The sequence below is a fragment of the Larus michahellis genome, chromosome 12 (genome assembly GCF_964199755.1).
Source record: "Larus michahellis chromosome 12, bLarMic1.1, whole genome shotgun sequence".
Classification (NCBI taxonomy): Eukaryota; Metazoa; Chordata; class Aves; order Charadriiformes; family Laridae; genus Larus; species Larus michahellis.
In genome coordinates this window covers 9481844-9507432 of record NC_133907.1, presented here as the reverse complement: position 1 = coordinate 9507432, position 25589 = coordinate 9481844, and the positions used below count along the sequence as shown (strand labels likewise).

Here is a 25589-nt window from a genome sequence, read left to right as displayed (position 1 = left end):
GGTGCCTGACTCAATCATTGAGTTTTATCGGCCTAATTAGTTTCCCTGTTATTTCATGCAGCTGAGCCAAAGGTTCCCCAGTGCTTAGGAAGTTAATAGGGGGTAGTAGAGCAGAACAGCAGACGTGTTTCAGTATATTCACTCCCTTCGCTGATAACAAATAAATGGAAAAATATTTTGTTCAGGTGAAGGAAAAAAAAAAAGAGAGGGGGCGAGAGAAAATAATGGTTTAATTATAAGTTTCAATAGCTGTTAGCTTGCTTGCTGAGATGTTTAATGCATGCAATATTCCTGCCTCCTTCCCCAAGGTCCCTACCTGCACGCTGCGGGAGAACTGAAACCAGTGCCCTGCTGGAAAGCAGGACTGGGGAGGGGGAGGCAGCTGGGGCCAGACACAGCACAGGTTAATGCTGACAAGTGGCGACAGGCTGCTTATTCCTGCCCCACAGCCCAGTCTTCATGGGGCCACGCTGCAAGCTGGAACAGGGAACGGATTTGGCCTTACAAGGAGGAGGTGAATAACAATAATATCCCCAGCACAGATCCGTGTCCGAGCTCTAACCGCCCTCGCTTGGGCCCAGCACTGCGGGAGACGGAGTCTTTCTCTCCATGCGTTTTGCTGACATGGACTTCACAAACAGAGCAACTACCCTTGCTATCTGTACCCAGGTGAAAATGCCCACCTCGTATCCCAGGCTGCATTCAGACAGATGGAGCTAATTACCTGAAGTACGAGTAAATTAGCTTTGAGTGTAAATGCATTTTAAGACACTAATTGGCGTTAAACTGCCAAGAGATCCTGCCAATAGTTCTTCATTCTCTGTGCTACTTGGCCCATACAGCCCAATGCCAACGGACCACGGTTCCTCTGGCCTGCTTCGTGGCTTTCTTGGGTTAGGCGGGCACACAACCCACGGGATGTTTACAGCTCACATAGGCTCACTGAAAAGTAGCAAGTGAGACTATCTCAAGCATCTGTTATTAAGCAATGAAATATTTTTATGGTTGGTGCCTACATACCATGAGTATGATGGAGTTGCCTCTGCAGGCCAGGCGGGATGCTGGTTAATTTAGTTAATGGGAGCGGCAATGGTCATCCATGGTTCTCAATTCACTCTGTTGACCTCCCTGGATGGTTCCTGCTCCCCTTATGAACACAGACGGCAGAAAGCAAGAGAATTGGTCTGCGCAAAACAGCCCTGGCAAGTGCGTGCTGCAGAGAAACAGGTGTCACGCCCTGAAGACAGGAGGAGCAACAGCGAGCCAGGTTTTGGCTCGCTCACTCACTCTAGGAGACATGGCCAAAGCCCTCGTGCTGCTGGCAGACTCCCACATCCTTGAGACATGTTTTGCACAGGTTACTGGTTTGAGGGCTTGATATAAATGTGATTTTAAACTTACATCATCCTGCTAAACTGACAGAGGTGCTCAGGAAGCTGTGCAGCACGCTTGCCTCTTTCCCCAACTCATTTATTGGCTTTTGGTGATGAGAAAGAGGAACTGTACTGGTTTGAAATGCCCCAGCCTCCTGCCTGGCTCTGGGACGTCTGGTCTGGGGCACTGCGTAGACATCGTGAAGGCAAACGCACAGCCAGGAGGTCTAACCTCTTCTGTTTGGGTTTCCCAGTGCAAAAGAGCTTCCTGCCACAATCTTTCACTTGGGAGAAATGACCACCACACCTGGGATTTTTCCAGCCTTTTGTTGTGCAAAGCATTCATTTAACAACATCGCGTGCTTTATCAAGGAGCTAAACTCCAGCTGTTATCTGCCGGTTTGGAAGAGGCTGCCATCCCTGGGGATTTGATACGCAAGCACCTATGGGAAAACATGCCAAGCAGTGTGATTGCCCAGCAGGCTGGCAGCCACACGGCTAGTTTGCTCCTTGAACACATTAAAAGTCCCCTGTCTTGTTACCGTTCAAATACAGTACGGCAACTTCTCATACATCATTACTTGTATTTATATACAAGTGGTTTTCATGTTCAGCCTTAAAAAATCATTACCTTTTAATAGTAGCCTGCTAAAATACGTGAGGAAAATATTAACATTTGCATCTTAGAGGCTTCCTACTTTAAATACTATAATGTTAGTGTCAGAGCAGCAACTTGACTTGGAGGACTTCTCCTTGCCAGCCCAGCACACACTTTGTAGGTACTCGCTCCCCTGATCTGCTTTTCCTTACGCTTTCCTGGCTGGTGGACGCTGCTCTCTCCGTTCTACTTTGGCACTGGGGTAGCCTTGAACCACTGCAACACATCTGAATGTCCTCATTTGCATGACATACTTCAGCTGCATCAATTTGCTTTTCTTAGCAAACATAATTCACAAGGTGCTTGCTTTACACCCCTCCTACCCTCTCATCTCGCCTGGTCGCAGCGCGGAGCACCAAGCACTGTCAGCACAGCCCCGCAGCAGCAGATGCTGCTCATGAGAAGGTGAGGAGGAGTCACTGTAACCTCCACCCACTCGCATGGGCTCTCCAGCTGCTCTGGGCAGAGGGCAAACTCCCTGGCCACCGCTGTAAAAGTCTACACGACATAATAACCAGGGCACGCAAGGTTGGAGTCTGAGCAGCAATAGGCCAAGATCCCCCTTGAGCTCTGCTTGGAGGGAAAAAGGTTTAGGCAGGAAATTATCCCAGCAAATATGAACTTGGGAAGCTGCATGCCATTCCTCAGCCTGCACTAGACAGCAAGTCACTGCCTGATCTTTTTGCACTTGCACCACACTAAAAGCTTCTCAGAGTAACTCAGTTTGCTCGGCTCGCCACCTGCTCGCAGGCTTTCACTTACAGGCTTATGTTGAAGGTGACTGTCCCCTCTCTGTGTCCTCGGGATGAATGATGGCCCCTGCAGCTCTGGGAAGCTCCTCCCTGCCTGCCCAGCCGAGGCACTGGGACGTGCTGGTGTCCAGCTGGGGTGGCCTTTCCCATTTGCTCCTTGGGAGCTTGGGGGATCGAATAAACAGGAATCCTGAGCGGAGAGCGTGAATCCCAGAGGCACCAGCACAGAGGTGATGCCAGGCAGCTTTAAGCTGTCCCTCCTCGCCCCGCTCTGTGCTGAGCCCATCTTTCAGCAGATATTAAACCAACGGCAAACCCGTTGTTACCTGTTCTGGGAGCTGGGCAGCCCCAGGCCCCGGGACTGAGGTGTGCTCCCTCTGCACGGGCAGCCCGCAGAAACCAGCCCAACCGCTGCCCTCCGGTGAGTTACACCCCAGCGCAAGCTCTGGGCATCGAGTACACGCTGCTTGACCGCAGAGAGGCTGCAAAATCATTGAGGAGGTGAGCACAGCGGCTCTGAGGGTGTGAGGTGGTTGTTTTCTCCATTTACAAGATCAATCATTTCAGTACAAGGACATTCCTGGTACTGCCCCTGTGATGTGAGCCCCTTGCAAGTGCTCCAAATGCTTTCGCGCCCAGGATTCAAGCTGAATCTCTCCCTTTATTGACTGTCCAGTGGACACTTAGGTTCTCCCACGAGATTTTCACTGACAATCCCGACTTGTTGGACACAAGTGCTGGAAATCCCTATCAGGAAAAAGGGAAACATTTCCCGACCTTTCTTCACCTGCTCTGTGCAAATCTTGCCCCTAGCCTCAAATCCTCGCCATACTACGCAGTGACTCATAAAGAATAGCAAAATAAATGGGGCTTGTGTTCAGGTTTTGTTTAAAACCTTGTGAGTCGTTTTATCTGAAGAAAAAGCAGTGATGGCACATCTGGGCTTCAGTGGAAGACTAAAGTCTGCCGGCTGCAAGACAGAGAACTAGGGGATCTAAGGCTTTAACTGAAGGGAGCAGGCGGTACTGACAGGATGGTGCAGAAAAGTTATCAGACGAGATTTCTCCATCACAAGGAAGCAGAAAAGGTTGGAGCCCAACCTCTCCCTTTTTCAGCCCACCCTCTAAAAGGTTTGTGAGGAAAGGGGCTTTCCTCCTCACCAGCACATGCAGGGGCAGACAGGGCAGGGTGAGAACATCACTCCGATGCATATTCATAATTGTCGGGGTGAAAAAGCTGCTTCAGAGTATTTAATTTCACAGCTAACGAAAATCCAATCTCAATGTGCTTTCTATGATGAATGTCCTTAGGAGCCCACCTCTCCCCTTCCTCGTGTGCCAAAGCATTTTAATGGATGCTAAGGTTAAATTTATTAGAAAACCACCAAGTTATTAGACCCACAGTATGACACTGTGGATGTGGAAAGGGAAGGCAGGAGGAGGTTTTGCTACATATTCATCAGCTTCTAAGCTTCTCTTCAGAATTTCTTGAGAAAGTGACTCTTTTCTTTCCCCTTAAGCACAAACAGATTAAAAAATGGACAGAGCTCCCCGAGGCACATTTTGGATGCAGGCACTAAGCTATGAGCCTATGCCTTTGGGATGAATGCACACACTATCCAGTTAGCTCTGTCTGCGGCACTGATTTACACCACTTGTCCACACAAGTACCTTCAGCGTTGCCTGTTGCTCTGACCATCCCTGCACACACCAGGCCACAGGGAAGGGAGCTGCCGTTTCTGGCGACAAGAGCCCTGCAACGGTGCAAGCTGGGCGAGAACAAGCCAAAGGGTCAGAGTGCTGGAGTGATGTCCCAGGCTGCAGGGTGGCACCCGGGAATGGGACTGGGAGTCACTCACCCCGGGAGAAAAGCTGGTGCAGAGGAGAATCCAGCAGGAGAGGAGGATGTTGAGGTGCTGGAGACTGGCAGCCCCCCATGTACTATGGGTGGGCAGGAGGACACAGCGCTGGTGGTGAAAGGGGGCTGCTGGGTTCATCTCCTCCACAGAGCACCCTGGACACTAACTGCTTCACAGCAGTGAAAATCTCCTTTACTCTGCTGTGCTCTTTGGAGGGTAAAGAGTGTCCATGGTACAGGGACAGGTGATTTATACCTCCCTGTACCAGACTCTGGCCATGAGAATGACGTCCTTCATTAACCTAATTGGAAACAACCTTTATTTAGGGCTGAGCAAATAATTCTTGAAATTCTCATAATGCATAGTTCTCCCCTAGGCCATATTTCATTCTTCCTCAAGAGCCCTTGGAAGCAGGCATGCTGAACACAGCGCACGCACACCACCTCTCCGAGATGCTTCAGCAAAGCATACGTGTATTAAGAACATGGAGCCTGGGAAAAAGGAGGGACTGTGGTCACACAGCTGCACTGGTGATGAGACAGGGCAAGGCCCAGCATGAACAGTCTGGAAGGAATTGTTCCTGCTCCTCAGCGTGCGTGCACACACGCAGCAAAGGAAGGAGAGAACTGGCAAAGCTTGCAGGACTTTATTTCCTTCATATCCCTGGCAGGTCTCCATCCTGCAATACATCAGGGGACCTACAAGTGTCCTGTGAGATCAAGCTGGCAAAAAGTAACAACAATCCAGGGGAGAGGAACTTCTATTCCTGACATATTACTTGGGATAAGGCCTTATTTTTATGGTTGTGCTTGAGCTATTTGTAAAGCACACATCTCTCATCATAATACAGAAGATGATAAAAAAGCATCTCCTGCACTGATAGATACGCTGATGTCACTGACACATGGACAATAAATCAGTTTTATAGAAATATGGAAAGCTATCATTTTTGTGTCTGAAAGTAAATCATAAACTAGATCCTGTGAACTTACTGTAGCTATGTGCAGCGTACAGGCCAGTGAAGCTAGGATCAGTGCAAGAACTGTTGCAAAAATCTCTGACTTTCCCCTGCTGCTTTCACTGGGGGCTTGTAAAGCCTTTTCCCCCCAGATGCATTAGAAGGGGGTGCACTTGTCTGAGCTCCTCTGTGAGGGGGATGCCGGGACCTCTTCACACCTGGCTGCGGGAGGTGCTTACATGGTCTTTACCCTTGTGGAAACAAGACAGCGAGTGACCTGCTTCCCTGCCAATTCACAAACCAGTTCTGGTTCTGCTTGTCTGCTGGAAACCTGCCCAAAGGCCTCCCTCTCTCTGCGCTGCTCCCTCAGGTGAGCCTGCGACAGAGAGGGAAGCTTGCACAAGCCTCCCCCTCTGCTGCCCTCTTTAGTGGGGGGCCACAAGCTGCAGAAGCATCAGTGCAGGTGCTAAACACATCCACACTCATTTCTGACAGAAACAGCTGCTGGAGTTTTCTTACAGCTCAAAAACATTTCAAAAACGTGACTATGCTCAATCAAGGCTAAATCTGTAACTCCTCTGGGAGGGACTTCAGACAAGAATGTCTCATCGGGGCTACCCAGCCAGCACAACGCAGCCCCTTAAAATCAAACTGCTTGGCCACGTAGTCTTTGGGCATACAAAGCTGCTGCCGAATTTGATTTAAGCTTCATTGCTCAGACTCTGTTCTGAGAAGAGACAGACTGTGAAAGCTCCTTTCCCCTCAATTTAATCAGACTTCGAAATGAGATGAAGTTTTCCAAGCAGCTGCTACCACAGGTACATTACCAGGAAACCCTCGTGTTCTGCATCCCAGACCCTATTCTTGTGTTCACAGGAAGAATCAAACCTAAGCCTACATCCCATGTCCGTATCTGGCACCTGAGAGAACACTAGCATAGCGGGACTAGCCTGATCGCATGCACTGTCTACCTGAAAAAACATACATTTTATTTTGTGTGACTGTTGGGTTTGCCCTTTTCCTGTCCAGACTTGGACAGCTGCTTTTCTTCAGCCAACGAAAGCCAGAGCCTTTCTTGGAGAGGAGGAGGAAACCTGATGAGCCTGGAAACTCAGTTGACCTCCAGTCTCTTTCAATAGTAAATAGCAAGAATCGATTTCTGCAATTCCTAGCACAGGGGAAGCTTAGACACTGCTGCCTGCCTAGCAAATAAAGCAAGCCTTAAAAAGTCACAGGAGAGCAAAAGAGCATATCTGAGTGACTGATCAGTATCTGAAGGACAGATTGCAGCATACGGAAAGGGAGTCCCCAGTCCCCTACCCCAAACCACTTTGTAGATTACAGAGTTTTCCTCTGCCAGGGCTGCCCATCCCCATGGGTTACAGACAGAACAAGTCAGCTTTCTGCCTCCCCCTGCTAGCCACCCCAGACTCTTGCAAGCCCCTTTGAGAGGGGGTGCAACCCCACGCACCCTAAAGCTCTCAGTGAGATGTGTCCCTCACACACTCACACCGGTGCCCAAGGCTGCCCAGGCGGGGAGCAGAGGTCACCCAGGGCTGGCACTGCCGGTCCCCATGCCCAGCCCGGGACACCACTGCCCTGCTGCTCCATCAACCCCCGGGAAACGTGTCTCACAGCCCCGGGGACACAGCTCGGCTTCCTGCCCTCCTGCACCTGGTGACACCCACGGGGACCATGTCCTCCCCACACCCAGGGCCGGGGATGTCCGAGGGCACCGCCTCCCCCGCGGTCGGTCCCCCCCTTACCTTTCCCGGAGGAGCCCCCGGCGCTGCCCGCTCCGCTCTGCGCCGCCAGAAACTTGCCGGGGCTCCCGCGGCAGCGGGAGGGGCGGAGGGGGCGCAGGTTCCGCGCCCGCGGGAGAGCGGCGGGAGCCACCGCGGCTCAGCACCGGCGGCCGCGGACAGCTCCGCTCTCGCCGCGCCCGCACCGGGCTCTGCCCCCCGCACGGGGCTCGGCTCTGCCCCTGCCCTGCCCGCACCGCGATGGGCTCTGCCCCGCACCGGGATCGGCTCTGCCCCTGCCCTGCCCGCACCGCGATGGGCTCTGCCCCGCACCGGGCTCTGCCCCTGCCCTGCCCGCACCGCGATGGGCTCTGCCCCCCGCACCGGGATCGGCTCTGCCCCTGCCCTGCCCGCACCGCGATGGGCTCTGCCCCGCACCGGGATCGGCTCTGCCCCTGCCCTGCCCGCACCGCGATGGGCTCTGCCCCGCACCGGGCTCTGCCCCTGCCCTGCCCGCACGGGGCTCGGCTCTGCCCCTGCCCTGCCCGCACCGCGATGGGCTCTGCCCCGCACCGGGCTCTGCCCCTGCTCTGCCCGCACCGCGATGGGCTCTGCCCCTGCTCTGCCCGCACCGGGATCGGCTCTGGCCCCGCACCGGGCTCTGCCCGCACCGGGATCGGCTCTGCCCCTGCCCTGCCCGCACCGGGATCAGCTTTGCCCCGCACGGGGCTCAGCTCTGCCCCTGCCCTGCCCGCACCAGGCTCTGCCCCTGCCTCGCCCGCACCGGGCTGAGCGCTGCCCTGCACCAGGCTCTGCCCCTGCCCCTGCCCTGCCCGCACCGCGATGGGCTCTGCCCCGCACCGTGCTCGGCCCCGCCCGCGGCGCTGGGCACAGCCGAGGGCCACTGTCCCCACTGCCAGGGCAGCTCTTGCTCTGCAGGGCTGGCACGGCCAGCTCGGCCCGGGCACCCTCCTCCCCACCAAGCACCCAGCCCCAGCACCCTCCTTTCCCAGCCGCACACCCTCACTAATTGGCCTCAGAGACTCTATTTTCATAGCAAGAGAAACTGAGGCACGGAGAGCATACTTTAAAGCAGCACCCCTGGCCTCAGCATCCCTGGGCTCACTTTCCTCTCCCCTTGGCCACCTCCTCTCACCCCCCTCAAGGGAAGCAGGCTGGTAATTCACTCACCTCTCCACGAAGATCTGGCTGGCCACCCGGCACGACCCCATGCTGTGCTGCGAGGTGCTCCAAGGACATGCTCGGAGTGACAGAGGAGACAAGGAGGTGGGGATCGATGTGCTGAGCCTGTTGCCAAGCGGAGCTGGGTTTTGTTTTCCACCCAAATCATTTGACCTGTCTCTGCTTGGCAAAACACGAGTCATGACCATCACTTAACCATGCATTTTGTTAATTCTCTCCACACCAAGAGCTTTCCCTTAGTTGCCAGTTAGAAATGGGAACAATATCAAAAATCCTAGTGCTCATTTTTAGAACTCCAAATATTGTCAGGACTGCTAGTCAGCTTGGATTCAGGTGCTTATATTTGCTTCAGAAAGGAACCCTGAAGCTGGAAAAATGGACAGCAATAGCACAGCAATAGCCTCATGTACTCTACGTGCTTTGGAAAGAGCCTTCATGAGAAACATTTATGGACTAAACAGCTATGTAAATAGATACATACTGAGATTATTATAAACTGAAAGTTAGTTGTTGTTTGTGTTCCAGAAACACAAAAGCCTCAGCCAAGATTGAGGCCCCGTTGTGCAGTCCCCTCCACAAGGCCAACGTTAACCCAAAGAGCCCGACATCCATCAGGGAACGTGCCCCATTTCCTCCCTTTCACCTGGGATGGACCCGAGACACACCATTCAGTGACATGCCGTGGGACACAGAGAGTCCTCGTCAGAGTCACAAGCTCAAAACAGGAGCAGCAGCACTTTCCACTCCACACCACACTGTACACAGGGACTGCAAATGGTTACTAAACTTTGTGGGCACGTTTGCACAATTGCATTATTTTTTTAGCATAGTTTCCTTGGGAAACAGACCTCCATCTCGGTCTGTCTTTCCTCAGCAACACTGCTCCTCCCCAATAGCCCTTCATTCATCAGCCATTCTCATCCAGATTTAGAAGCAGGATTGAAATCTTTGAGATAATTTAGTTCCCACTTGGTTTGCGCAGTGGGGAAAGACCCAAAGGAGCTGGCTGAGAAGGTGAGAAAGCTCAGTGGAGATGCCATGGGGCAGCTGATCAAGCAGCACCCACAGACCCCTTATTGTCTGCAAGAGATTTTGAGAGAGATGGAGGAGATAGGGGTTACAGAGGTGATGAAACAGAAAAACACACCTGCAGGAAACTAGACTTCATGGAACAGCTTTTTTTCTTAAAACCTAAGCACACAGTGAGCTGTGCTTAAACCCAGACCTACCACTCTTTCGACATCACTTTTTTATGGCGATGGTCGAGGCACAGAGCAAGTCTTTAAAGGAGTACTTTTGATCTGGGATTGAACCAACAGGTTGATTTCTAGAAATAAAAATTGACCTGAAGCATAATTTTTTGCTGTGAATCCTAGACGTTTTGGTATAGCCTTTGTTATCTTAAGGATCTAATTTTGTTTTCTAAGCTCTCCCTTCTTCCTCCCTCTCCCCGACCCCATCCCCCAAGAAAGAAAGAATGAATATTTGAGCTATCAGTCCCCCAAAGGAACATGAGCCCGACCGACAGGGAATGACCATAGGGTGCTGGCAGCATTACAAGGACAACAGAAGAGGTATGTCAAACCTACACAACGTCACCTGTCCCAGAACTAATATGTCTGGCTGCCGGGCAGAAGGTTCTGAAGGGGAAAAGACTTGCCATGCAGGTTACAGCCCGTGATTAGGCAGGCAGCCCAGAGCGCCCTGTTCCCCTTTCAACACAGCATTGGGACTACAATCCTTTTTCATTTTTCTCTGTCTCTCCCTCTCTGACCCATGGGCCACGGGCGAAGACTAACCAGAAGTTTTTGATTCCTCTTTGGTCACCTCCTGAAGAGACCTACTCGCGTTCAATCTGAAGACTGTAAGTACTTTGTTTTACTCCCAATCCATTGGAGCCCATTTGGCCCAGCTGAGGCAGCTTTGTACAGCAGATCCTGTTGGTCTAAGGTCTCCGTTCCAGCTATGCCTCCAAAAGACACCAGGGTTTAACTCTCTAAATGCCTGTTTAATCCTGTTCTCCTGTCAAGAACAGCTTCCCTGTTGGAAGATACTTCCTCCAGGTGCTTTTGTAAGTCTGTGCTAATCAAATCAAACAAGCCTTTTCATGTAATAAAACATTTCAAGCATATGAATGCAGAATTTGCAGCATAATCACAGAAAACTGAGGGGAATGGCAGTGAGCACAGGGACATGGGAACTCCCCTGCCCATCGGTGAGCCAGAAGGACATCGCAGCAGCTGGCAGGACCTCCCCTTTACCAATGCCAGCCTCCAGACCTAGGAGCAAGCCTTCCAGATTCCATCTTTGAAATGAAGCCTATGGGCTCTTTTTCTTACAAAGAACTTGAAAATGAACACAAACTAACAAAACCAAATTACTGCAGCTCTTCAAAACGGGCATCTGGGTTCTCCTTCAGCCAAGGGAAGCTGGTAGGGGAAGAAAATGCACATGCATACACATGTGGACATGCTACATCTTCCCGTCCAGAGGAACCCAGTAAGTCATGTCACAGGCAAAGAACAACATGGCTCACCTCCTAAAGCTTTCAACCAGCTCTACACACAGTGACAAAAATCTACCGAAGTTGCCTTGTTTTGCAGCTGCAGCAATGAAACGTTATATTCACTGCTGCTTGCTCAGGCTTTCAGCCTTTCAGGGCAGGTCGCTGCTTCCTCAGCACGGCTCTCCTGCTCCCCAGCTGGCCCGGCGAGGACGCGGGTATCACTTTTGCACCAGGCGAAGAAAGGACAGTGCAGCCCAGCTGCTACCCATCAGAGGGGCTTCGCCGCGCTGCGTCCTTGCCCAGCCTCAGCTCAGCATTTCTGCAGTCCAGATGGTGGGAAGTAACCTGAAACTCGTACCCCTCCGCCTGTTAGAAACTACCAGCTCGCCACCAGATACAGAACCCTTTCCCGCGAGCACCCCATCAAAATGTAGGCAGCACAACTTTGATAGTGTTGGAGATAAGGAGGAGATGAGACTTTGGGAACCGCCCGTCTGGCTGCATTTGGACTTCCTTCCCTGTGGTTCTGCCCCTGTGCTGGAAGATGCTGACTGCAAGCATTTGTAAGCATACCAGTGCGTTCAGTCATTTAAACCTCAAAATTGTGCACCTAACTTGTATGTGCAAATACTACAACCTTTCCCATGCAAACTGGGCATTTTCACACACAAGGGTTCATTATGGAGATGTGTGCTTACAGTTAATTTACTTGTGTAATAACTGTACATGGAAAATAGGCACAGCCATGCCTCTCTTCTGCATATCAACCCTGACACCAAACACTGTCCCAGCGGCAATCGCTGGCTGGGAGCTCTCACCCTCCCTGCAGTACGTGCTCTGCGACAGAGAGCAGGGAAAGCTGTTTTTAAGAGGCCAAGGACAAGAGGATACATGGCTGCGGGCAGTGCTGCCAGTGTTGCCCGGTGTTCAGTTCTCTGTATGTTTCTTCCATCTCTGGCCATTTTTTTGCATTGACGGTGAAATGAAAAAGCATTCCTTGGGGTACCAAAGGGACGTGGCAGAGCATCTGGTTTTCTGAGATAAAGGAGGAGGGATGCTGCTGCCCAGCAAAAGGCAGCAAGCCAGCTGATCAGATCTGCAAGGAAGTAACTTAGATAAAGACAAGAGAAACAAACATCAACTGGGCATAGGGAATATCCTGGGAAACCACTGGAAGTTCCCCAATACCAGGAGACTAAAATGATTCAAAGAGGAAAAAAAAGAAGAAGAAAGAAAGAGACTGGTGTGGTGGAAAGTTAATTCCCCATGCTTGCTCTGCTGTGGAACAGGTGTCTGAGACCATCCAGCTACAGCATCATTAGAAGAAAATTCCAGCATAATACATAAGATATTCTAGTTGCTACATCTAATTATGAGGAAGAGTAAATCACCATGAAAAAATTATCCATCAAACAGAGTATAAACACGTAATTGACAATCAAACTAAGAGCTGCCATCCATCTTCAGAGGCTGTTGCTGTGTATAAAAAGACACTACTTGGATTCAAGAAGTAGAAGAGTGCTTCTGGAGTTATTGTAAAGACCTATTAATCCAATAAATCTTTAAATATTTACAAAAACCTGATCCAAAAATGAAAACTTTGTCAAGTATGTTTTCTCAAACTGGAGACCAGTAGGACTCTGCATTATCAAACTGGATTTTGCTAAGGCAGCTGGGCAGATGTTTATAACAGTGCTTTATGAAACATCTGGTACTAATCTGACTAAAGAATTTTTAATTAGCCATTAATTCCCTCAATAACACAAAATTCTAGACCACCTGCCAAGACCACTGACAGGTCTAACTAGACTAGGGTGCCTAAGAATGCAGCATGAACTGTGCACCTTGCCCCTAAAGCTCAAATTTTTATACCCTTATTCAGATCTTGCTCTTCCTCCATCAAAGGCCATGTAAACAAAGTAAAATGGAGTCACTGTCACGCAGGGATGACGCCTTCAACCAGACCTGAGTTACACCCCCAGCAAATGCCCCATGGGCCTCACCCCTTACTGTTTCCAGTGAGCAACTCGTAGCAGTGCTCCAACCTCAGCCTGGAACTCGGCCCAGGCTCAGGAGGTCCCGGCCAGCTCCTTGGGTGGATGCTGCTGGTGAGTGTGAACATCTGCCATTCAGCCGCCAAAGCAGCCTGCGTCCCATGGCAAGATGGTTGTGTTGGCACTGGTGACAGGTTTGAGAGCGAGCTGCAGCCAAACAGGCTCCTTTACGGCTGTGCTGCTCGGAGAGCGAATCAAGCAGCCCTTCCGGTCTGTGATGGTTGCTTTAATGACCAAGGCTGAGATTTTGGCCTCTGCCTTTTGAACAGAAAGCTCTGTGGATGCGCTACATGCATCCACAAGCTGCTTCAGCTACATAAAAATGCTATTTAGGCTTTTCCTTGTTACTGATCCATCGCCCAGGCAGCAAGTGTCAGCTTTATCGCACAGACCTCCTGCATTCCCAAACTGTTACTGGTTCCTTCAATGTATTTATCTATTTTGTTTTTAAGTGAAGGGCTGATGGAGTTCAGATTTCCATTTAGTATTTTTACAGCAGTACAGCTGGGAGGTCATTTGTGAATTTATTGGATTTTAGTGCTTTGGTGATAAAAATGTTTTATTTTAAAATTAGATGGTTATCCGGGATCCTCTGCGAGCACTTCCATCATTGATAAAAGTACGGAGGGAATAAGAGGCAGGACGAACTCTACACCGTTGCAGTCAATCATGAGACTGAGACTATCCTGAAATCCACAGACTTCTAGCGTCTGAGGAATTTTGTAAGTGGCCCGTTCCTGATTACCAATGGCAGTTAATTCATTCCTGATGATCTCCTTGGCTCAAGTTCAGTCTTGAATCACAATTTTCTGCTCTTAGTCTTAAGCCATGGTGTTTCTCTTCCTTTTTATGACAACAGACATGGTTACACCCATTTTAAAGGTCTCTGGCAATGGCAGCACTGAACACAGAATCAACAGAGGCAATTATTCAGGCAAAATGTCCATGAAACCTATATTGTTGGCAGATAATGTTGCTTACAAATAGCTATTCCTACTTACATGAGTGACCTTTACAGGCAATGAAAGATGCAGCCTACACCTTGAACTTAAACCCACACAACTCTTCAAATCACACATTTCAGTTTTAAAAAGGGACAGGCATTTCTATTAGAAAACTGTAAGGAGACAACACCTATTTAAGTATAACACTTACTAATATCCATGCATGTTAGAAACTCAGGTATTGAGCGGTATATGAAGATACCATTCCCCTTCAGTGTAAAACTGGCACATCTGAAAGTCCAGTGAAAAATTTCATTTCCATTCCAATGACTTCTAGGAACAAAGTCTTACGGAAATCTCTCAAATGAGAAGACTCTCAGCGCAAAGCCAAGAAAGAAGAAATTCTACCACTCGGGAACTATTTCTTTGCAAAGTTGAGTGTTTCAGGTAAAAGAAGGCTTATAAGGAAACACGAGTCTGGGACTGGAGGTACTGACATACAGGAGTATGCTGCTTCCTGCAGTCTGCTGCAGCGACATTCGTGTCCGGCAGAGGAACAGAGCAGACAGTCATGGATGGGTCTCCCTTAAATCACTGCAATGAGATTTTCCAGAGCTTTCAGTTGATGCCCTTGGTAACTGAGAGCAGCCCCTGGCCAGCACACAGACATGTCAACTGGACCATTCCCAGTGACCCTGCACTGGCAACAATAGATTTGCTTCCAGCATTAGGACTCTCAGTTTCCTTGGTCACCTCTGGTTGCCTCAGTTTCCCCCTCAGAAGAAAGCAGATTGCAGGGATGTTGTGAGGCATAATTTAAATTTGCAAGATGCGCTGACATCACTAGCTAGAGATCTGTTCTGAACATTTAACTTTTCTTTATCATAGCCTAAACAGAAAACCAGTCAGCAACACACCAATTAAAACTGAACCATTCGAGAAGGCTGCAAGAGAAGCGATGTTTAGCTTGTTCATTAAATAGCAGTGACAGATACAGATTAGGAACATGTTCCATAGCATGAACATGAAGCCCAGCTGCAGCCTGAGGCATAGCGAAGCCTGGAAGAAGCACAGTCATTTGTATGCAAATGACAGAGTTGTCCGCAGAAACATGAATCAATGACAGTACAGGTGTGCAGAGATTTGGAAGCACATTGCTCAATCTCCTACAAAGAGGATGGGAATACTCTTCTCTCTTGTACACCTAGTTTGTTCCTGCCGAATAAAGCAGCACGTACTGCAAATTGGTCTCGTCAATGATCAAGCCAGGAGAGGCGAAAATAAAGTGGCAGGGAGCAGGGATCCAGGGCTCAAGTGGCAAAACAGCTCTGATAATATTGTGCTCAAAAAACATGGTATCAAAACTATTCATGAGAGAGAGAGAGAGGTTTGAATAATCACTTCGTGTTGGTCGGGGAAGATGGAGACCCTGGGGGTGGCTCTGCCCTTCACGGTGTTTCAGACACGAGTCCTTTCCATCACCTCCCAAGCAGGTGAGCAGCAGCGTAATGGGATGGAGAGGTGGAATTAGAGCTGTTGTGCCCCACAGTCGCTCACCTGGGAAGCAGGAGCTCTGGGAGCCAGAGTGAACATGTGCAGGAGCAGGCAGCTGCCACTACAGCATGTCAGCAGGAGATGGGAATTCAAACTCCTGCGTGAAAGGGGACACAGTCACGAATCTGAGAGTGGCCAGAAATAGCACAGCCCCGTGGAAGGGTCTTACTGCCAGGACAGGGGCGGTCACGAGGAATACGAGTCAGCCAGCTGCGCTGCGCTGCCCAAGCCAAATGCTGCTGTGTCCTGCATTGCCAGGGAGCTGAAAGGAGCCTCGTCCTTCAGTCAAATGAAAAATTAGTCTCTTGTCCATGGGACAAGAGAGTGCAGAGACAATTGGGAGGAAACTATCTCCGTACTCACCTGGATTAATGACTCAGAGAACTGTCCAAACAGCTGTGTCCGATACCGAGGATATCTGCAGGCAGCAAAAGGCTCCGTACCAGATACAAACACTATCTCCACTGTGCAGGCCAGTGCTGGCAGCTGCAGGAAGGGGAGTTCCCTAAGAGACAGCTCTATTTTGAGCATGAGGGGCAGCAACCAAATGGCCACAGGTGCAGTAGAAAGGTCTTGACGTACAGATGGGCACACTTACCTGCTTTGCCAGTCGTGCATAGAGCACAATGCTGCGCAGTATCAGAACAAAAGGGCGAATCTCACACGACATCCTTGCTAGGGATTCACTTCTGCCCTTGTTTGATGTCCTCTGTACATGGCCATCAGCAGAACTGCAGCCCAAATCTGTTTGAGCTAAGGGACAAGCTTCAGGTGGGAGTTGAAGGAAACAAACCCTTTGGAGGACTTGCTCCTTTGTCGGCAATTTATATGAGCAAAAAAGACCACGTGAGACCACACAAGCCATTCTAAACAATTATTTACCTACTCACGTACTGTTCCTATGGTGCAAGCAAAGGAAATGCCTGTATTGATCAAACACAAAGAAAATGTGACTGGGCAGTGGGCTAATGACTACCCACCATGAGACAGCTGGCTTAGACCATTGAAAGTCCTTGCTCCTAGATGCCTCTTCCACTCTCCAAATTGCATTCTTAAAACATCCTGTCTCAAAGGACAGTAAGAAGTTTATTTTTCAAGGCACAGAAGTCCACAGAGATTACATGGTGGGAACACTACCCACCAGCCAAAGCCAAGCTCCCAGCCAGGGTGGAGCCTTCATTTCTGAACCTATACAAACACAGAAAACATTGTCTTGACATTGATTTCCCTTATCATTCCCAGAATTAAAGGTTGCACACCATCAGGTTCCTGCTAACATTTATCACCTCCACAAACAATTGGATAAACCCTTTTTCCAGCATTCCCCAGCATGTGTTGGGATCTCATTTTCCTGGACAAGGACATTTCTCCCAGCTGCCTTCTTCCAGCCTTTGTATTGTCCTGCCCATTGCATGGCACCCTACAGACCTCACTACGCTCATCCGCAGGAACCGCTCCAAGCTCTGCTAATGAACTGTTCTGTAACTTCAGGTAAATGACTGAAACTCTGCCTTGTTACCTCCATGATGCAACACCGACAATGCACCTTTGCAATTCTTGGGGTGATACAAAGCTTTAGTGGCCATGATTGAGATGAAGAGTTCGGTCAGTACAAATTCTCACTCATGCTTCCTTACATTAGAGGTAAAACCTTTCACTGACAGAGCTGGTATTTAACCCCTTGTGAAAACCCTACTATTAAACCCATTAACCGGTAAGCACTCAACAGGGTGGATAACACTGACATGACTTGCCTGCAGCCCATGTCTAGCCCAGGGATATGAAGCCCCAAAGCTACCAGCACAGTGATGTTTTAGCCAGGTCTGCCACAGGAAATTTTAAAGGAATGTCAGCAGCTGCCAGGCAAAATTCATTCAGGACAATGAACAAAAAGATTTTGAAATAAATTTGTAGTCTTCAGGAAGTGAAAGTCCAATATCTCAAAGAATTATCAAGTATAAAGAAAGGTCTATAAAAATAAGTAGTGATGAGTCGAGAGGATCATTTGTGAAGGACAGAGCCCATGAAGGACAACTTGTGTATTATTTCAGCTAAAACCAGGGACCTACAAGCAGATTAATTTTAAATACACTGTAAAAAACTGAACTGAACCACTAAATAAGAGTGTGGAGCTGAAGAGAGGGCTTTGGATTCCACTCAAGTGGCTGGTTTATGCCCCTTACAGAGAGGCTCAAAGGGACAAAACCAGCAGATACTCTGTAAGTCACTTCCCAGCTTTGCTGCCGTGCACGAGCAGGGCATCTTAGTGAAGCATTATCGTCCCACTTGGCAGAAAATTTGTGAAGACCAGTTGAGAGGTCTCCAAGCCAGCCAGCTGCAGCTAAAGTGCTGCATAGTACCACTCTTGGCTTCCACTCAGACCACAAGAGCATTTAATTTTAGAGAGCAAACAGAGAGCAGAGAATAAAAGTGCTGATTTCAATTGCATTCATAAAGCAGACAGTGTCCTAAGCTTTAGAAAAGACAGAGCTACAACATAATCAACGAGGTCAAAGATATTTCCCTAAAAGCATGCTCGTAACATTTGACCTCAATAACAGCAGATTGAAAGATGATAAATTCTCTTTCAAGATAGGCTTGGTCAGATTCCTAAAGTCAGAGAAAATCACCATAAAGAGGAACAGAAGAAAATTATGAAGCAAAATTGCCTGAACATAGAGTGAGGTTCTCTGTAAAGCCTCGTCCCCTCTCTCAGTACCCCACAATTACTTGCCTGGAGCAGGGATGTACCAAAACAGCCACAGTACATCATACTAATGAAACTAATCTGGAAAGCATTACTTCCAGTTCCATTGCTCTCCCTTTTGGTGAGTCATGTCATCTCACTGGGCCTCTGTTTCCCCACCTACAGACAGCATTGATAGTATTTGTTTTGCACAGTGTGGTGTGAGCTTCTGCTTTTTACCTGTCTGTGCACGGCTCTGAAATCTGCCCGCCATGAGTTTCTCAGCATGCCAGTCACAATTTCTCCTTTGGCATCTCCCAGGCACATTTTGTACCTACTAATGCCACCCATCAGTCTGTTGTGCCTTGCTGTGTCAAGTGTCTTACAGACGTCTGTGTCCATCACCTCTTGTGCGCAACTCTGCTCATTCCATCATCACCTTAAAAGCTGGGGGAGAAACCCCACTACATTTGTCCGACAAAATTTAGCCATACTGGCTGATTTTTAACAACTCACATTTCTCCCACTGCTTTGTGCTCTCGTCTCATTTTATCATCACTAGATTCTTACCTAGCCTAAGGTCAGACTCACTGGCCCATAATTTCCTGAGTACGCCCGTGCTGAAGAGGCAGCTCAGCATCTTTGCAAGTGGGTTAGGGACAGATTTGAAGGGTAACATTTTGTGAGAAACAACGCTAGGTGATGGCATTCATTTAAGACAGATCTATGCTACAAGCTACACATGCTGTTGCCCAACTTCCAACCATCTGTACACCAAATTTTCAGCTTTATGTTAAATAGACATTAATCCCATGCTTGTATACTTAGACGGAGGCATGAGATAACACATATGTTGCTCTTGAGATGCACTTCCCCCCTCACAATTTGTGCTTGTGAGTGTAATGGCAATATATATTAAAATATATGTTTCTGTTCTTGTATTTGGCTTTTCAATGCCACCCACAATTCCCAGTGCCTGCATATTCTGGCTTCTCACATCCCACTTGTCCGCTGTGCTTTGAATGCTGCCTGCTACTTAAAGTCCAGCTGGCCAGAGTTTAACCCTTTAACTTTCAAGATCCTCCCCCAGGCTCTCTCCAAACCAGCCCTGTTCAGCTCCACAGCCCTGGACATGATACTGCACAGCATCCCCAGGAGCACTCTGGGGCTGGATCCCACCCGCTGTCAGCACCGCCAGGAGCCAACAGCCGGCAGAGCAACCAGGGTGCTCCCTCTCCACCTTCCCCTGCCACGAAGAGCTCACCTCACCCCTTGCCATAGGTTCTCAGCGGTCAAACTTTAGTGAAGAGACCAAAGCAGAGGGGAGAGGGGCAAACACTTGTGGAACAACAAGCTGAAGGTCCTGGAGCAGGCTCTAATGCTGGGAGTCAAGGGTTAAAACATGCCTTGGGGTTACTTTCCTAGGATCAGACAAAAGCCTGGAAAGCAAAGGGCATAAAACCCAAATATGGCAGCACTCAGACCAGCTAAGGACCATCCACAGAGACTGTAGTTACCCTGGTCACAACAAGGAGTACCTGACAGTATGCCTCTAAACATCAGTACAGAGAAAACTCTTCCAGCTCATGGCTATTTCATAGCAATGACAAGGGCTGAGCTGTGGGGATGGCGCAAAGGGTCTATGTGTTTCATGAAGTTATCTCAAAGGGAACAGATGTGCTGAGATCAAAGAGCACTTACTAGTTCAGCCATCCCTTGTGTCCTTCAACTGTGGCATCTCCTTTATGCCACATACCTGTCTGCTTTTCCCAACAAAACTGAAAAGATTGGCATGCTTTTAGGTTCCTATGATACATGGAACGCATTAGGCCTTTAAGTCTCATTTTCTGCAAAACCTCTGCAAGCCCACAGCCAGATCCATTAACATTCACCATGTCTCACATTGGCCTTGCAAAGTAGAACTGGTGCCCCCAGCACTGGCAGACTAGTGCGTGCCTCATGGCTTTCAACACACCCACGTGCAGCACCAGAATCCTACCAGCACTAAGGGGCATTGGTGCCGAGAATTTGGGTTTGGTCCAGGAAAGGAAAAATTTAGTATTTTAAAATCCTTCACTAAACCAGTCTGCAAGGCTCTCTGTTTCATTAACAACTCCAAAGGCTGATTTTCTCAATACTTTTAGGTCTCCCAGAGGTCACCAAAGGAGCATGGGTCTCAGTTGCACAAGGATGCTGTACATCATGCTCCAGTTTGCAAATGCCACACGGCCATATGACAAACCAAGCAGGTTCCAACATACTGTGGTTGGACTAGATGATCTGAAAGGTCCTTTCCAACTTAGGCAATTCTATGATGCTATAAACCCCATTTGCAAATAGAAGCGCATGGAGATCTGTATGCTGTGGTTTTGTACAAGGCTCCACGTGTGTGAAATGACCTGACAAGAAATATAACCTCTGTAGTGGTGAATGGCTTCATCCTTCGGAATCATGGACTAGATTCTCAACTATCAAGGCAAATCTCAACAACAGGCATAAATCAAACACGGCTCTAAGCGGCACCAAAGGAACAATACATAGCAGCTGACAAAATGTTGTAACATGAAATCAAAGAAAGAGGCAAACATAACTAGAAAACTGATTATTCTTCAATCTCCTTCCTTCCACAGATGCCCCAAATATCACCTCCCCTCTTCTCTGAAAGCCACATATTTCTGTTCTTACCAGCCCTACCTGCTCCTCCCACAAAAACTGAAAGTTAGCTACCAGCTTGACAAAAGCACTGGAAGATACTATCCTCCTTAGCACACAGCTTGTGCTAACTCGTACCTTAACAAGCTACCAAAGCATCAGTATCTTGCTGCTGAAAACATTGTGGAAAGACACAAGAATTTGCACCAACACAGGAAACATCCTGTGTGTTTCCTCGCCCTGAGAGCAGCGCTTCCAGGAAGGGCCACCAGCCCTGCACCAGGCATTTCACACTCTGGAGTGAATTCCTTTAATTTTTATTTTATTATTTTCTAATGTTCAAAGTCTACTTTGAACACATGCAGACTTAGTTTCTTATCAAGTTATTTTATTTTAGGAAAACACATGGCAGATTAATTTCCATTAGAAAAGCATCAATTTAAACAGATCTTTGGCTGGACTTTCAAATGGTTCCTAATTAATATTCCCTTTGAAAGCTATCAACTTCCTTTGCTACTAACCTAGCTTTTCTGTATCAGAATATAAAACTAGTATTTCAAGAAAAAGTCACTTTTGCATGTAGAGTCATTAGATACCACTTCGTTATCAGGGGCAATTTTTTTTAAGACAATTTTTTCTCCTCCTCTCTCAAGGTCTGCCAGGCCAATAACTTTCTCCCCTTATCTTCCATTCATACTGCTCTTTTACGCTGGCACAATTTCTTTCCCACATTTCTTTACTCTGTGGCCTGATAGTTTTTAATGAGCCTTTCACACCTGTGGCTTTATCTAGTATTAATTCTAGAAGAGGGAACCCTCAGTTCCTCTCCCTGTTGTACAGATCGGGTTTAACCGCATTGTAACCAGTGGTCCTCCGCTAGCATAAAACCAGCCCAAAGATTATGGTGCCAGACTTTGTTTTTAATATAAAACTGTGTCAGTCATGATTAAAAGACAGTGCCTCGGCGACCGGTGCATAACCTAGTTCGGTGTCTCTATCAGATTTCTAGCAGGCAATTTTCACTAATCACAAACCCACTTTGTTTGCTGGCGATGGGAGAGCTGTTGACTGAACAGAACTGGAAATGGGGCACCTCTTCACGAAGCTGCTTCTGGGGCAGAGCTGACGGGTGCCATGACATTAGCGCAGCAGGGAACAAACTTTTCGGCTACATCCCATCAGGGAGGTGGGTGAGATCTGGATATCCCCAGCAGCTGAGCCAGTGCCTTTCACAAGCACCACATTCCAGGGAGTACAAATGGAGAAACTGGGACATGACTTTGAGTTTGACAGGGAAGGTGTCTGCTGGCAATGAATGAACCTCCCTGTGACTTCGAGCTTTGTTGGGGGGAAAAAAAAAGAGGACAAATTTTAAATGCCATGGAAATAGAAATACCCCATCACTTCATTTTATTCTGTCACTCAGAACAAATGCAGTGCTTGTTTTTAAGACTACTTTTCAGATAGCCATACGATTTCTGAACAGAAAATTCACAGTGCCGAGCACTGACAGAAAAATCACTGCCTCTAGCTATTATCTAGTCATATGGAAAATATTTGACTGAGGAAATAAAGTCCTTCATTGGAGAGCTTGAGTGATAAGCTGCAGGCAGAAAAAGCAGAATCAAATCAGTGTCAAACCTACATTCACTCCCAAGATATGTGAGCAGCCTACTTAAGCTCAGTAAAAGTCATTTCGCCAACAGGCTTTGAGCCTGTTGAAGAGAAGTAGGAAGTACAATGAAAGGAAAAAGAGGATTTTTAAACCAAGCACTGAAAAGTACCAGAAGATGCCTACAACCTGCCCTGAGACTACACACTCAGAAACAGCCAAGAAGGAAAATACAGTGATTATACCCTAGGCTTGTACTGTGACAAGGAACATTTTGTTTTGACCATTCCTAGCAGGTAGGGTTCTTGCTGGCAAAGTCCTGTAGGTTTTGCACTTCTGCTATATGTTGCTTCCTAGGATGTCTCATCTGTCTTTACCCCAAATAATGTTTATAGACCTCACAGTGTTTTAACACATCTCAAAAATGACTTTACGGAAAACAGGTTGTTTTCTTCCTCAGCTTTCCATTGTATTGCAGCTAAACCCAAGTAGAACGATGGCTACACACCATCTCTTTGTGACTCAACCCTGCTTCTGCTTCCCAAATTCCTTGCAGAGCAAGACCAGACCGACACGAGGTTCCCAAAGGTATCTAGACCATTGCAACATTTAACAGGCTGTATTTTAAGCAGTGAGCACTGAACCAGAAAGAAAGAATTTAACTCCAGCTGCAGGCAGAACTGCACTAAAGATAAATTTGTGCCAAAAGTTTTAGGTGTGAGTTACTAGTATCTGAATACTGCACCTTCCCTCTTTCATTATGATAGGAAGTGCTCGGACAGGAGCATCATTTTATTAAGCAGCACATAATGCTCACTGTAGTATACACAGCAGCACAGCTCTCACGCTCTACTTCACAGGATTAAAATGAACTATCCTCCAAGCAGGAGAAATCTTCATATCAAAGATTCAAACACCACAGGCTTTGATGCTGCCAGAAGAGATTCTCTATTTTTTGATATGCCTCTAAATAGTCCAAGACTTTACGAGTCGCAATGGAAAGTGAATCAGACTTTGATTCCTGAAACAGGCAGAAGTCACTAAAAGAGTCCAAGCGAACGCAGTTTTGAAAACCTAGACATGGCAGACTTTTCACAGAGTCTGGCAGTGATCTGTGGAGCAGAGAATGCATTTCAAATGAACCGGTGCTTCTCCTCCCAACTATTGAAATGCAGGAGTAAGAAAGGGAAAGAAAGGGATCCCTAGGACTGGCTGTGCACGGAAAGCACCTTTCAAGTTTGAACAAACTCCGAAGATGTAAGACCCTCCCTGGTAGGACAAGGGCCACACACAGAGCAAACACCCCCTTCTACCCTCAAGTACTCACCCATTCTAAATATTATTTCTGTTACCAGGCTGAAATTCTTCACTGGAAACCTAGGAGTGGGAGACGGAACCTAACAGCATCCTCTGCTCAGCTCCCATCTGCCCAGCTCTGTCCTGGAGCAGGACCGGCACAGCAGCCCGTCCCTTTGGTACTGGGGCGGACCGCGGCCTCCAGCACCACTTCTCAGGGCAGACACTGAATAAAACATTCCCCTAAACAACATACAAAGTTTCCTTAAACCCTTATCAACACAAGACCCAAAACATCGGATCATCTACATGGACTCTGTCTATAAAAATCTGTATAGCAGGAAAGAGTTTTCCTATAATATGATGCTGTTCTGCCACTAGGCTTCATCTTTTTCCTTAAACTTCATTTCTACCCTTCCTACCCTTAACTGTAGCCTTGCTCACACCGTGTGTTCGCTGCAGAAGCTATACATAAATCTTTTCTCAGAAGCTGGCCAAAGTGATCTCACTCTCCCAAGGCAGTCTCACCGTGCTCTGTCCTCTCAGCATGGAAACGGCGAGGCACAAGCAGTAACCAATACCAGAGTGCCATCTATAGCTATTTCACACGACTTCGCAGCAAAGCAGAGTAGAAAATGCACACGCATGCTCATTCCCCTCCCTGAGAGAAGACCTCTCAGAGGAACTTCTGTCATTAAATTCTCTTATTCTCCAGACCTTTATCATAGCAAAAGATGTAACAGTAGCTGCCCTAAGAGGGGCTTTACTTCTCCCGGAGTGAGAGGCGGAGCGTGGGGAATAACACCCCTCTCCCCACTCTCCCCTAAAAAGGAGAGGCAGAGCATATGCATACAGCCCACTGATTTCTGCTGAGGTGGCCCAAAGCCAGCTTATAAAGCAGGCTTGTTACAGCTACAAGAATACATCTTCTCATTTAATACTGTGTGAAACGATGCTAGAACAGGTTTGCATTTTTAGGGCCAGGCACCAAGCACAAAGCAGAAAAAGACGGAAATGGCATTCTCCCCTCAGTGTACATCCCAGGACCGATAAATGAGCAACCTCGACCAGCTCTTCCCAAGGGAAACCGAGGTCCTGGGGAGGTGTTTCATAGTAGTGCTGAGCTGAGCCCTCTGGACAGAAAGGCTCATGGCTAATTCCAGCAGTGCAGCCTGAGGAAACAGGTTTTGAACAGGTGATGTGGCAGATGGCATTCTTGTCCCCTTCTGCTTCTGCCACTGAGTCAACCCGTGCTAGCTGTGGCCGGTAAATCCTTACAGCCACCCTGCTCCTTGGGCACACCAAGCACTGGCGCTGCCAGGCACAGAGCGAGCTGTCAGTGGCACTCTGCTGATTCCCCCCACCATCCCTTGGGGGTCACAACACAACCCTCTCCATGTGAGTAAATACAGGCTCTACTGCATGCTCGGCTGTAATGGAGAATACACCCAAAAAACCTAGCCAAACAACAAGCCCATCACTTCAGAGTCAGACAACCCCACCTACACATCCCAACCAAGCCAACAAAGTGCTGCCAGGTGTCTGCTGGCTTCCAGTGTCAGAAACTGTCAAGGAACCATTATGCAGCTATTTCCAGGGGTTGCATTCAGCATTCCCACCCAGCCATGCTCCACCTAGGAACGCAGAGGTAATCTTCGTGCCAAGACTCAGCTCTGCAGGAGATCCTCCGACCCTGTGTTAACATGGGTATCTAACAGGGTTCCTCTGTACCCTTTAAGGG

General features: G+C 48.3%; 1 protein-coding gene across 4 annotated transcripts in view; it reads right to left on the bottom strand.

The window, feature by feature from the left end:
* Positions 1 to 25589, bottom strand: part of LOC141750115 (opsin-5-like) — a 44157-nt gene that overhangs the window by 15041 nt on the left and 3527 nt on the right. For 2 of the 4 annotated variants that reach the window (XR_012589569.1, XM_074604726.1), the window contains exon 1: positions 8533 to 8872. The exons of 1 other annotated variant lie outside the window; for it this stretch is intronic. Coding sequence is in view for 2 of the 3 variants with exons in the window: in XM_074604726.1 (XP_074460827.1) it covers positions 8533 to 8601 (69 nt within the window). In the remaining variant the exon portion in view is untranslated. Of the gene's footprint in view, positions 1 to 8532; positions 8873 to 25589 lie in introns of those variants that run through there. One more of the 4 variants, XM_074604727.1, reaches the window with a different exon arrangement.